The 12,337-nt window shown below is 41.7% G+C and overlaps 1 protein-coding gene across 1 annotated transcript in view; it reads right to left on the bottom strand.

Annotated features, from left to right (window-relative positions):
- Nucleotides 1-12,337, bottom strand: part of LOC119448735 (fatty acyl-CoA reductase 1) — a 70,468-nt gene that overhangs the window by 24,706 nt on the left and 33,425 nt on the right. The window contains exon 10 of the mRNA XM_049666481.1: nucleotides 6,897-7,136. Within this exon, the coding sequence (XP_049522438.1) occupies nucleotides 6,897-7,136 (240 nt within the window). The remainder of the gene's footprint in view (nucleotides 1-6,896; nucleotides 7,137-12,337) is intronic.

Genomic DNA, 12,337 nt, shown 5'->3' on the forward strand with positions numbered 1-12,337 from the left:
AACAGTTTCAAGATATATGTGGCACATTTTAAGTACCATTACTTTCATCAATGCTATTGCTGCTGACGCGCTTTCTTGGCGTACACAATTGTGCACACAGCACCTTAGAGGGTTAAAGGGGTACTCACACAAAAACTTTAACTTGAGACAACTAGTAGATTGCATTGCTGCTAGCTCATAGGTATCATTTGTAAGGTATGAATACTAAATGCAGCTTGGAACGCATTTAAATTTTATTTTGAAGTTAGTGTGGGCTCAGGATCAGAAACTGCCGCACCCATTGATGCCATCAGCGTATAGGTCCTATTTTGAAACATTACGTCACGAGTTTAGGCGATTGATTGCGGTGACGCGCGACGACATTGGCGTGTATCGCATTTCGGATGACGTTTCAGCTCTGTTTGCATTGAGTGTCTTGCACTGACTGCAAACGAAGCGTGCATAACCCGAAGCATACGTGCGAATTTCTTGTCGTTTACGTAATACGAGGTTAGTTTTCTTTGTCTTTCTTTGTCAGGTGAATGTCATACCGAAGGGAAATCATAAAAATACACTGGGTTAACGATTATGTTGCTGCGAACGCATTACACCAGCAGTTATAATATATAATTTGTAAGTTACAGTATTGTTCTAACGGGCGGCGCTAACTACGAGGACAAAGAAATAACCACACAGGACGAGCGCTGTGTGGTTCTTTCTTTGTCCTGGTCGTTTGCGCTGCCCTTTACCATTAATCAACACCAACTCGCCCAGGCTTCCGTTCTTGCAGTATTAGTTTTGCGTGCTCTCTGGTTAGACACTGCGTCGTCAGATGTCGCTACCAGCGTTGTTCCTGCCGTGCACCTCTCCGGTTACCCACTAAACCGCAAACGGTAAGAAGCTTATCAACACGCTAAATCTTTTGTTTTAACTTTTGGGCGAACTGCTAAATCTATCTAATACAGCTATTAAACTGTGTAATGGACTTGTGCGCAGCGAATAACTATGATGGTGTAATAATGCACCGGTGTGCCACCAAAACTAGCACAAAATTAGCAGACGAAACTTCAGCACAGCTAGCATGGTATGCGGTGCGCCAGAGTGTGTCACATCTGAGGACTCACGTGATCATCGGTGTTTACAAGCACGTCGCATGCTATGCAATCGTACGTAGCTATGGCTATATCACGGGGTGTAGGTTAAAACGGTATTTGTACTACGGCGAAGAAATGTTAAATCATGATTAACCTTTTGGGCGATCATGAAGTACGACATCGCACAGTTTCTACGTAGCGCAAACTGCTACGAGGAAAGTACTGGGGAAAATGGGCCGCTCCCAGAGATCGTACAGTCTAGCACGGCGCCTCAAAGCGCGAGCTGTCACAAGGAAAGAATGCGAAAAAGTTGCACGAGGCGCACACGCCGACTGTTTCGAAGAGCTGGCTGACTTGGAACGAGAGAGCGTGCATGCGATCATGGCCTGAACAATAAACGAAAAAAATAAATGCTTGCTCTCCCATAATCTAGATAGATGTAAGCATGAAATGGCTACTGGCAAAGCAGATTGGTTGGAGATGATACTAGCCACCGCCTTAATATGGGTATAGTGCATGTTCCCAAGGGCACACCCTACCGCACCAAACCACACCAAACTGTACACTGGTCAATATGGACGCCATTGTTTCCTGTCACTGCTTGGGATAAATCTTGGGTTCTGTCTAGTCAGCTGTCTGCAGCTTCTATTTGTCTTGCACATCTGTCTTTTTTTTTCTTCAACAGTGTAGCGCGCTCAGCGTCTTGACGCGTCGAAGTGGTCGGCTGCAAATGTGCGGACTTAGGTACGTGGCCGTGGTCTGTGGCGGTGTTGTCACCTTCGTGAACGGCCGCGTAATCCTGGCGTGTCGGCACAGTCTAGCAGTCTTCTGCTCTGGCGTATAACTGGCTAAGTGAACGGTTTCCTGAAAACGCTTCCTACTATCCTTGCTCGGCTGAAGCGTATGTCACGGCGACCTCATTAAATGAACGATGCAGAAGCGTATGTGACCACGACGCAACGCAGGCCTGAAACCTCACTGAACCGGAATGAACCTGTTTTGAAATCAACTTCGTTGCAAGTCTTGTCCCGGCGAAACATCATCCGCGGCACGCCGGACGCTGCCGGCCTGGTGACGCTGTGTGGCGTCATTTCTCGAAGGAGGCGGCGCAAAACTCGCGCCGCGGAACTCACGGACCACTGGCGTTGAAAAAAGCACAGGCAAACCCTGTCTCAGCGCGTATGGTGCCCTGTATCTACCTTTTGAACGTCGCTATTGTAAATCATACTCTCTGCTGATCCCAGCATAGAGCAGGATGTATAAGTGTTAGGTAGGGTAAAGCGCAGTTACCATAGGTTAGTGAGGTCTAGGATTTCTCTCAATTTGAAGAGAGAAAGAATAAAATTAGTCAAGAATAAACAGGCCAAACTAGACAAAGTAAGTGAAAAGGCAGACCAATTCAGGTTGGTGCTCGCAAACAAATACGCAGCTTTAGAACGTACAGGAAGATGAAGAAAACATAGAGGTAATGAATGAAACCGTAACTAGGCTGATCTCAGAAGCAGCAGTTGAAGTGAGTGGGAGGGAAGGCACAAAGGCAAGCAGTAGGTCAGCGCTCCCAAGTAACAAAGGATCTAATAAAGAAACGACAAATCATGAAGGTGTCAAACTCAAGAGATCAAATAGAATTCGCTGAAATCTCAAAACTGATCAACAAGAAGAAATTAAGCACTATTCGAAATTATAACGTGGAAAAGATTGAGGAAGCAGTACGCTAACGCTATGGACGCAGCATGAAATCAGTGAGAAAAAAACTTAGCATAGGACAAAGCAAGATGTATGTACTGAAAGATAAGCAGGGTAATATCATCACCAATTTCGATGACATAGTAAAAGCTGGGGAAGAATTCCATACTGGCATGTACAGCACCCAGAGCAGCCAAGCTACTTTCATTCGAAGTCGTCAAGAACAGGATACAGATGCCCCTCATACAACTAGCGATGAAGTTAGAAGGGCCTTGTAAGACATGACCAGGGAAGAGCTGTTGGAGAAGATGGAATAACAGTCGATTTATTCAAAGATGGAGAAGTTATACTTCAAAAACTTGCGGCCCTTTATACGCAATGGCTCACGACTTCAAGCGTACCACAGAACTGGTACCATTATGCCAACATTATACTAATCCATAAAAGAGGGGACGTAAGAGAGCTGAAAAATTATAGTCCAATTAGCTTGCTTTCAGTACTGCATAAAGTATTCATTCACCAAAATAATTTCTGATAGAATCAGGGCAACACTTGACTTCAATGAATCAAGAGAACAGGCTGGCTTCAGGAATGAATATTCTACCATGGATCACATCTATGTCCTTATATAAGGTAATCTAGATATCTGCGGAGTGCAATAAATCTCTCTATACGGATTTCACAGATTATGAAAAGGCATTTCATTCAGCAGAGATACCAGCAGTCATAGAGGCATTGCGTAATCAAGGAGTACACGAGGCATACATGAATATCTGGGGAAATGTCTGCAAATATTCCAGAGCTACATTGGTTTTCCACAAGGAAAGTTGGAAGTTACCTATCAAGGAAAGGCCCAGGTAAGGAGACACAATCTCCGCAATGCTATTCACTGAGGTATTGAAATTCTTAGATTGGGAAGTCTAGGAGTGATGATCGACGGCGAATATCTCAGCAACTTTCGGTTTCCAGATGACATTGTTCTATTCAGCAACAATGGGGACGAATTACAACAAATGATTAAGGACATTAACCGAGAAAGTGAAAGAGTAGGGTTGAAGATTAATATGCAGAAGACAAAGGTAATGTTCAATAGCCTGGCAAGGGACCAAGAATTCTGGATCGCCCGTCCGCCTCTAGAGTCTGTAAAGGAGTACGTTTATCTAGGTCAATTACTCACAGGGGACTCTGATGATGCGAAGGAAATTTACAGAACAAAATTGGGTTGGAGTGCACACAGCAGGCATTGCCATATCCTGACTGGGAGCTTACAACTGTCGTTGAAAAGGAAAGTGTGCAAGCCCGGCCTTCTACCGATGCTAACATGTGGGGCCGACACAAGAAGCTCGAGAACAAGTTAAAGACCGCACAAAGAGCGATGGAACGAAAAATGTTAGGCCTAACGTTAAGAGACTGGAAGAGATCGGTGTGGATCAAAGAGCAAAGGGGGGTAGTCGATATTCTAATTGACATTAAGAGAAAGAAATGGATCTGGGCAGGCCATGCAATGCGTAGGATGGATAAGTGGTGGACCATTAGAGTGATGGAATGGACACCAAGAGAGGGGAAGCGCAGCTGAGGACGGCAGAAAACTAGCTGGGGTGATGAATTTAGGCAATTTGCAGGTGCAAGTTGAAATCAGCAAGCGCAAGCCAGGAGTAATTGGAGTTTGCAGGGAGAGGACCTTCGTCGTGCAGTGGAGATAAAAATGGGCTAATGTTGGTGATGATGATGGTGATTGGAATTGAGAAATAAAACTTCAACGTACCAAAAATTACAGCTTCAGTGATATTGTGAACAAACATTAATAATAACTCGGAAGCAATATTTTTTGTAACTTGTTTGGGCAGTAACTAGCGTATGTAATGCGGTCCTGTACAAAGGGTTTGGGGCAGACACCGCACTTCCTTAACTTTTGACTGGTTGCCCGGATGATCTCGTTTTGTTCTCGCAATGAAAGAAAAACAAACCAATTTAAAGTACGCATTACATTAGCTGCAACATAACGAAATGCAGAACAATTTTGAAACCTACACATCTCTTTAACAACGGTTACTACAAACTATATTTATTGTAACTACAGACACGGGCAAATATATATATATATATATATATATATATATATACATAAACGCTATATTTTATAACCTCTAACTAGTAATTAAACCATAATAAACACAGTACAAGTCATGAATGCAATTTCTGAATACAAGCAAAAACGAAAGTGACTATGGCATACGCACTGCAGGCACTCCTACACAAACATTAGTTTTGAAGATAGGCTATACAGGGTGCCCCACGTAACTGTCTTTTTGTTTGTATTTTGCCTAATTATATAGTATTATTATTATTGATGAAATATTTTAAAATATAACATTCAGTGCAAAAGTGACAATGAGAAAATTGTAGACCATCCTGAAAAATCCTCGATTCATCTTTCTGTTGCTCAACGCATGCTACATAAAACATATTTCCAAACCTGAAAGAAGCCCGCGAAAAATGCCACGCGGCACTTTGTATGTTTCGCTAACTTCTTGTCAGGCTTCTAAAATCGTTTCATTTTGCACTTATATAGCAACAAAAAGATCGATTGGGAATTTTTATGATATCCTAAAATTTTCTGATCGATAATTTTGCGCTGAATAAAATATCTGAGAAGTTAATTCATGATCACAATTTATGTAACTAGGCGAAATACAAATAATAGTCTGGCCTGCTCCGAGTGATGGCAAACAACATTACCTTGGGTCTGTCCAGCTACGTGGCACTCTCAGATCTTTAAATTCTGGCACAAACTACGTGGGACACCCTGTATAATGGCCCGGTAACAAAAATAACACCTTCATTAAAACTTATTAGGTAACACAGAAGCCATTATAAGTGTGACATAGTGGTTCGGCCTAATCAACAGTTGTGTTGGTGAATCTTTTTCTTTTAATGAGGAAACCTAGTGATGATGGCATATTCTATGTATTTGGTGACACGGAATGGAGCCGGAAGTCTAAATATTTTTTCCAATACAGTTGACATGTTATTTACGTTAGTTTTAAACCTGACATCACGTGAAAGTGTCAGTTTCAAATATTTGTCCTCATTAACACTTGAAATCTTGATGCTTATTAAATGTATAGTAGTAATAAGTTTTTACCTTTTTATAGTAATCATAAGTGCTGCAGATTTTCGGATATTAATTTTTATTTGCCGTTCATTATACCATTTATGAACGGAATTTAATGCTTTACTAAGTGTCTCTTAATTTATTGGTGAGCTACTTTCACTATACAGAATGCAATCGTCGACAAAAATAACACATCAACATATTCATATAGTAAGCGGCATAGCATAGCAAAAGAAATAACACTGGCCTCAAATCGCTCCCCTTAATTAGTGGTTTAACAAATGCTAATGAATAGGCTGCGTCCCTAATTTCTACAAGCTGTAACTGGTTAGACCGGTGATATTGAATCCGCTGAACAATGAGACTGTCACCTTGCGCAGAAATAATTTTCTTGGTTAACATTCTTTAGACATACTTGGTTGCCGAGGAAAAATTTATTAGTATGCGGTCTATTCGTTTCTGGTTGTTAGTTGTTATCGCCACGTTGTGCATGCACTAGTTCCACTCGTTTGGCTGCTGTATCCCGCACTCTACAAAACCCATCTCGACATGCAAATACCATGCAACGTTTTTTTAAGGTATGTGGTCATACGTTTTAACATTATATGTTCTAAAAACTTGCATATGATATACTTCGGAAAAGCATGCCTATAGGTTGAAACATGAGACTTCTGATTTATACACGGGAACAACTTTAGCTCTCTTCCACTCTGGGAGAAGTGGGGTTTTAATGATTTCATAAATATCCGCTTCAACGTTACACATATTTTGTACGTTATCTTGTCCTACATGTGATTTCGTAAATATTAAGCAGAGGTATTCTGCTAATATGTGAATCTGTGACTTAAAAGATTTTTATGGAGGAATGAGGTGATCTATCAGGCGATGACAGTAAAACTCGCCGCCACCTTTTAGCGGATATGGCAGCCAAGTAGACGTAGGATTCCTATGCGACAGGTATTGATTACCGCGCCACTCCATTTTGTCCATGCTGATCATGGATGAGTGTAGGTGGTACCAACCTGGGCTTCTGTCCGCATAGCTGCAAGGCCAGGTCTACGACGCACGCTGGCAGATAATGGAAACACCAGAGGTTGATGTTGTGCCACTGTTGGTTGCCGGTCATGTGGAACTTGGGGTAACGAAGCGCATTTGGCAACGGGGTTCGCAACATAGCTCGCTGCATCCTGCCAGCCATATGGATCCACGTGTGTGGTGTCAGAGCGCCGCTCGTGCAGTGGTACACCTCGATGTGCTTCGGTCTGCAAGGCATTTCTCTCGTCAAAGTGAAAAACTAGGACACCTTCACAAGTGCAATCACAAAAACAAAACATATCACAGACTTAGAAAATAGTGCCATCAAGAAAAAATAAAAGGGGTGACATACCTACTTGGGTGCAGTTGCAATACGCCTTCCCTGCCGCTAAGATGAAGATCGTGGGTTTGTAATAACACCTTGCTGTAGTGTTATGGGAAAGTGTGCGGATGTCATAATGTTATAATCGTGTTGGCAATGTACCAATCTTGTGTTGACTTCATGAATATGGGTAATTACGCACTTTTCAACCAACGATAATATCCAAAGCTTGGTTGCTGATACTGCGTCTCTTATTTCCGTAAAATATTTCTTACGAAGCCCAAAGCGATTCATTGGGCTTCGATTTCACTCACTGCCGTAGCGGCATTCTCCCACAGTGAATATCGCCACCTTAATTTTTCCGCCTGTTTTTTCCAAAACTAATTGCACTCGCCCACTACGGGGGATTTCGGAATAACTTTTACAATCTTGTGTACTTTAACGTACAACCAATGTACGCTACATGAACGGTCTTGCAGTGCACCCACATCAAAATGCAGCCAGTGCTGCCAGGTTTGCACCTAGGACCTCCTGCTTCGCAGCGCGACGTCAAAGCCTCTGAGCTAATATATACGGTGGGTATGCTGCGGTGGCAGAATAGCATGTTAATTGATAACATACATTTAAAAATAGGAAAAATGCAATATATTACATTTAAACATATCTACTAGTCTGAGATATTAGTAAAACAAAAGTGTTTTCATTGTTGTTAAATTGTCACCTTACCTTCTTTGTAATATACGCAACCTTCTGTATGGCATAGTGACGTATGTTACTATGCCTACTGTTACTGACAGTATTATTGGCAGTACTATTATTACTATTAATATGTTAACGATATATAGGTTATATTCCTTATAAAAATTTCTATCAACATTTTTTCGACCGTCTTTAGACTATTGTTACTAGAACCTACCAACAGTCAATAGAAATCCTTCCATCGGTCTTTAGGCTTCCTAACAACTCCCTAGTAACACCCTAGAAGCAATTGGCCACCAACATTATTTAGAAACATGTTTATAGGTTGTCTGTAAACTTCCTACTAACTGTCTAGAAACACGTTTCTTTAGACCTCCTATTAACATTCATTAAATTGAAGCATGTTCATAGGCTTTCTGTAAACGTCCTATTAACACTTTACTAGCGCTTTCTTTGGACACCCTAGTAACATTGTTCTAAGAATTGGCCACCAACATTGAATAGAAACATGTTTGTAGACTTTGTCAACATCCTACCAGCTTTCTACTGACAGTTTTTTAGGCCTCATTATGACTGAATTATTTCAAACCTCCTACCAACATTTTCCCTTTACACAATCTAGAAACATTGTCCACAGCTGGTCACAGTATGTGAATAAAAACATGTTCAACACTGCTTATAAATTTATGCTAACCTGAAAATTTGTAACTTTAGATCACCCAGTACACCAGCATACCACCCTATAATGCTCAGAGCCACAACTATTCATTTCATTTATTGGACGCTATTAACGCCTGTCACCTTATGTATATATTTACGGGATCTTATTGGAGTATTCATAAATTATTATAAGCTCTTGACGCGATGTGCAGCTGAAGCCACAGGTTGCGAAAGGAGCTACTGAAAATAAAGGTCTGACAAATTGGAAGCGTTGCGAAGATTGCATCACACATTTATTACAATATTCAATCAGTCAAACTTGGGAACCCCAGAAATGAGACTGTAGTTATGCGAAGCAGCTTCAGCATTCTGGGCGTTAGTTGTAGTTGCACCTTAGCTATTATGGAAATGTTTCTTTTTGTGAGATTGTTGCTGTGAGATCCTTGGCGTTGTATCCTGAAAAAAAGGAAGGGAGTAGCAGTTAGGCAAGAGCAAAGAATTAGTTCATGATCATACATTATTTACCCCAAATTAAGTCATCGCGACCTCTGTCAGAACCTCGTGTTTGTACGCTTCGCGTTTATAGCCACTTCAAGCGAACCGCATGACGCGCAATAGTTCAAGTTTGTAAAAAGATCATTTTTAAAAGATTTCACGTCATTGCATTTCGCGCTCGTAACAACCTGCCAAAATGTGGTATAAGAAACTGAAATTAAAAAATATGTTTATGAAAAATGATGGAAAAGCACTTACGTTTTTTTATAATAAGGAGACAAAACTTCGGTGCAGTGCTGTCTTGATAAGCTGGCAAAGAAGTCGCAGAAACGTTCACATCACGGAACGAAGAAAACGCCGTCGCCTTCACAAGCACGGTGCTAGTTGGCTATTTCCGTCACAAACTACGCATCTACGTGTGCCTGGAAGTCCTCTTGTATTGATGAATCAGCGACAACACAGCATAAGCACAAACTGCAGCAAAATTAGCTAAAAACTGATACAGAACGCGACCAAACACCCCTACATCGCACCGACCGTACCACGCCAGCGTGGCAAAGGAAGTGGTATCGATGACGATGGACTAATCTTTGGCTCGACTCGGACCACATGCAAGTTTGTGCGCATGTGTGACATTCTTTCCATCCACCAGTTCGCCTTGACCACCGCCGAACTACGCCGAACCGTGCGCAGCCCCCGTCCTTGCGAGGGTTGAATGACACCTGGAATTCCCCTCGGTGATTAGGTGTGACGGGCCTTTGTGCGCGCACCCCTTCATGGGGGAGCGCACTTAGAGGGAGGAACGTTCCTTATGGCCGAGGTCGAAAAAGAACCTTACAAACAGCCGGCTTAATTTTGTGATGTTGTTAGGGGCTGTATAATTTTATTTGTCGAGAGAACTATTGTTATGAAGACGGCTTTTTCTCCAAATGCAATAAAAATTAAAACAAAAATAATATCCCATAGGGTAACATTCACGGTTATGACAGTTATTTCAAGGTTATTGCATTTTGCACAAGAACATCAGATAGCACTTGCCGCTTTCAAAGACGAAAATTTGCTTCATAGCGCCCAGCACAAGACAATTAATGCTGAAAGGTATTCTTGTCAAGTAGTATTACTTTTATAGTTAGAGATGTTTAAAGCGTGGCGGCAATGACGTTACCATTCTTCACGCGCTCGAAGCACGGCAAAAGCATGCCTTAGATATTCTTGGTCTTGGTACAGCGGAATGCCGTAATTGCGAATGCCGTAATTACGAATGTTGTATGGCTACGGCAAAACCTTGTCGGAGGTCAGAACTTTTTCGCCGTGTCATGAAGCGAAATGACTGAATATTATGAGTACGTAATTATCACTTTTCGACCAGTTTTCCCACAGCAAGAAAAATTACCGTGAAGCAGATGAGTTGAAAGTTATTTGCCTTAGTTACTTTGCCTTCGCTTTGATGGAACTTCCTATTAGATCTTATTTCTTTATTATTATTTTTTAATTTGGGCGAGCCGTCGGTAGGATGAGGGGACGAAAGCGTGCGAATAGGGAAGCATTTTTTATACATTAAGGATCATTTCATTTTTTTTTTCACAGAATAATTTTGTAGAAATTGGACATTTCCAGAGTTCACATTTTTTTTTTTTTTTTGTCTTCGACCTGTGCATTTTCTCAGGTCAACAACACAATTGCTCTCACTAAGCAGCAGCTGTATTTTGCAGCTTTTTGGATGTTTGAGAGGCAGCGTTCCAGCACCGTGTTACTCTTAGTTCTGGCTCTTTTTCTTCTTTTTAACAGAGACCATGATGCTACTGTGCAGACATGTTCCAGCTTAGGGCGTACTCTTTATATCTCGGAGTGTAGGGACCTGATTATCTTGCTATAAAGCTAGTTAGTGGCCTTCCAATAGCAGTGCGTGGTATAAGGGCCGATTTACGCTCGAGCCTCACGCCACCCCGCACGCATGCAGTCGGGCGAAAAGTTCCACAGTTCGCCAGACTGATACACATATTTCGGTTTACACTGCATGTACGACCCCAGTCTAAATAGAAATTTGTGCACCAGTGTGCGAAATGTGCAGTTTCTCGCACGCGTACGGCATGCGGGCGGTGCGGCTCGAGCGTTAATCGGCCCTATAATGCCGGGCTAAAGCTGTGCAACTGGTGTGCGGCCTGCATAATACTCCGCTATCATCACACCGTTCAGTTGGTGTAGCGCAAGCTAATTTTCTCGAACTGTGCTGACGTCACTGCAGGGTCACTTAGTCCAGTCAAACCTCTAAAAAAATGTTCTAATAACAGTTTACTAACATATTTCTTTGAACATTTTAGTAGCACTCCGTCAACAATTCGCTACCTATTTGGGTTGGAAGTGGAATTTAAAACAAAGAACTTTATTGTTAACTATTGTACTTAAAATGTTCTTTATACAAAAGTGAGAAGGAAGTCCGTTAACGGTGTACTTAAATATTCTTCTTACAAAAGTAAGAAGAAAGACTGTTAACGGTGTACTTAAAATATTCTACATACAAAAGTAAGAAGGAAGTCTGTTAACGTTGTACTTAAAATATTCTTTATACAAAAGTAAGAAGGAAGTCTGTGAACGGTGTACTTAAAATATTCTTCATACAAAAGTAAGAAGGAAGTCTGTTAACGGTGTACTTAAATATTCTTCATACAAATTTAGTGCTTAAGTAAATGTGTAAATCAGTCTTTAGCCCGCCGGTGATAAGGCAGTAGCAGTGTTAAAAGGCCTTATTGTTTTTTAGGCTCCATGTTTCGCTTCGAAGGTCTTGACGTGTGATGAATCGTCTCCGAGACCGAATCTTGTACTACAGCTAATTCCACGAAAGAAATGACGCAGTCCCACGTTCGGGATATTGACACGGAATCTCTTGTGCTGTCGACGCGGTTTCCACGGGCATAAAAACGGAGAATTGGATGCGAGCACATCGCCAGTTTTTTTCAAGAGAAATATTTATGCAATGCACAGATTCACAGAGGATTTAAGCCTGAATTCTTTGAATTCATGGAAACGTTGCTGTCTAGTCTTCATTCAATGCACGTAGCCTTCTTATTAAAGGGCGCTGCGAAAATGAAAATACTCAGTGGCGACGCATCCAGCGAGCATTATGAAACCATCCTTCATACTTTCGCGAGTTACTTTGCCTAATTGTGCTACTGAAAACAGCGCCGCACTTCTTGATATCTGCACCACTAATGCATCTTGCGAACAGTGCTGAAGAGGTGTATTCTTCCTTGA

Source organism: Dermacentor silvarum, chromosome 4 (genome assembly GCF_013339745.2).
Source record: "Dermacentor silvarum isolate Dsil-2018 chromosome 4, BIME_Dsil_1.4, whole genome shotgun sequence".
Lineage (NCBI taxonomy): Eukaryota > Metazoa > Arthropoda > Arachnida > Ixodida > Ixodidae > Dermacentor > Dermacentor silvarum.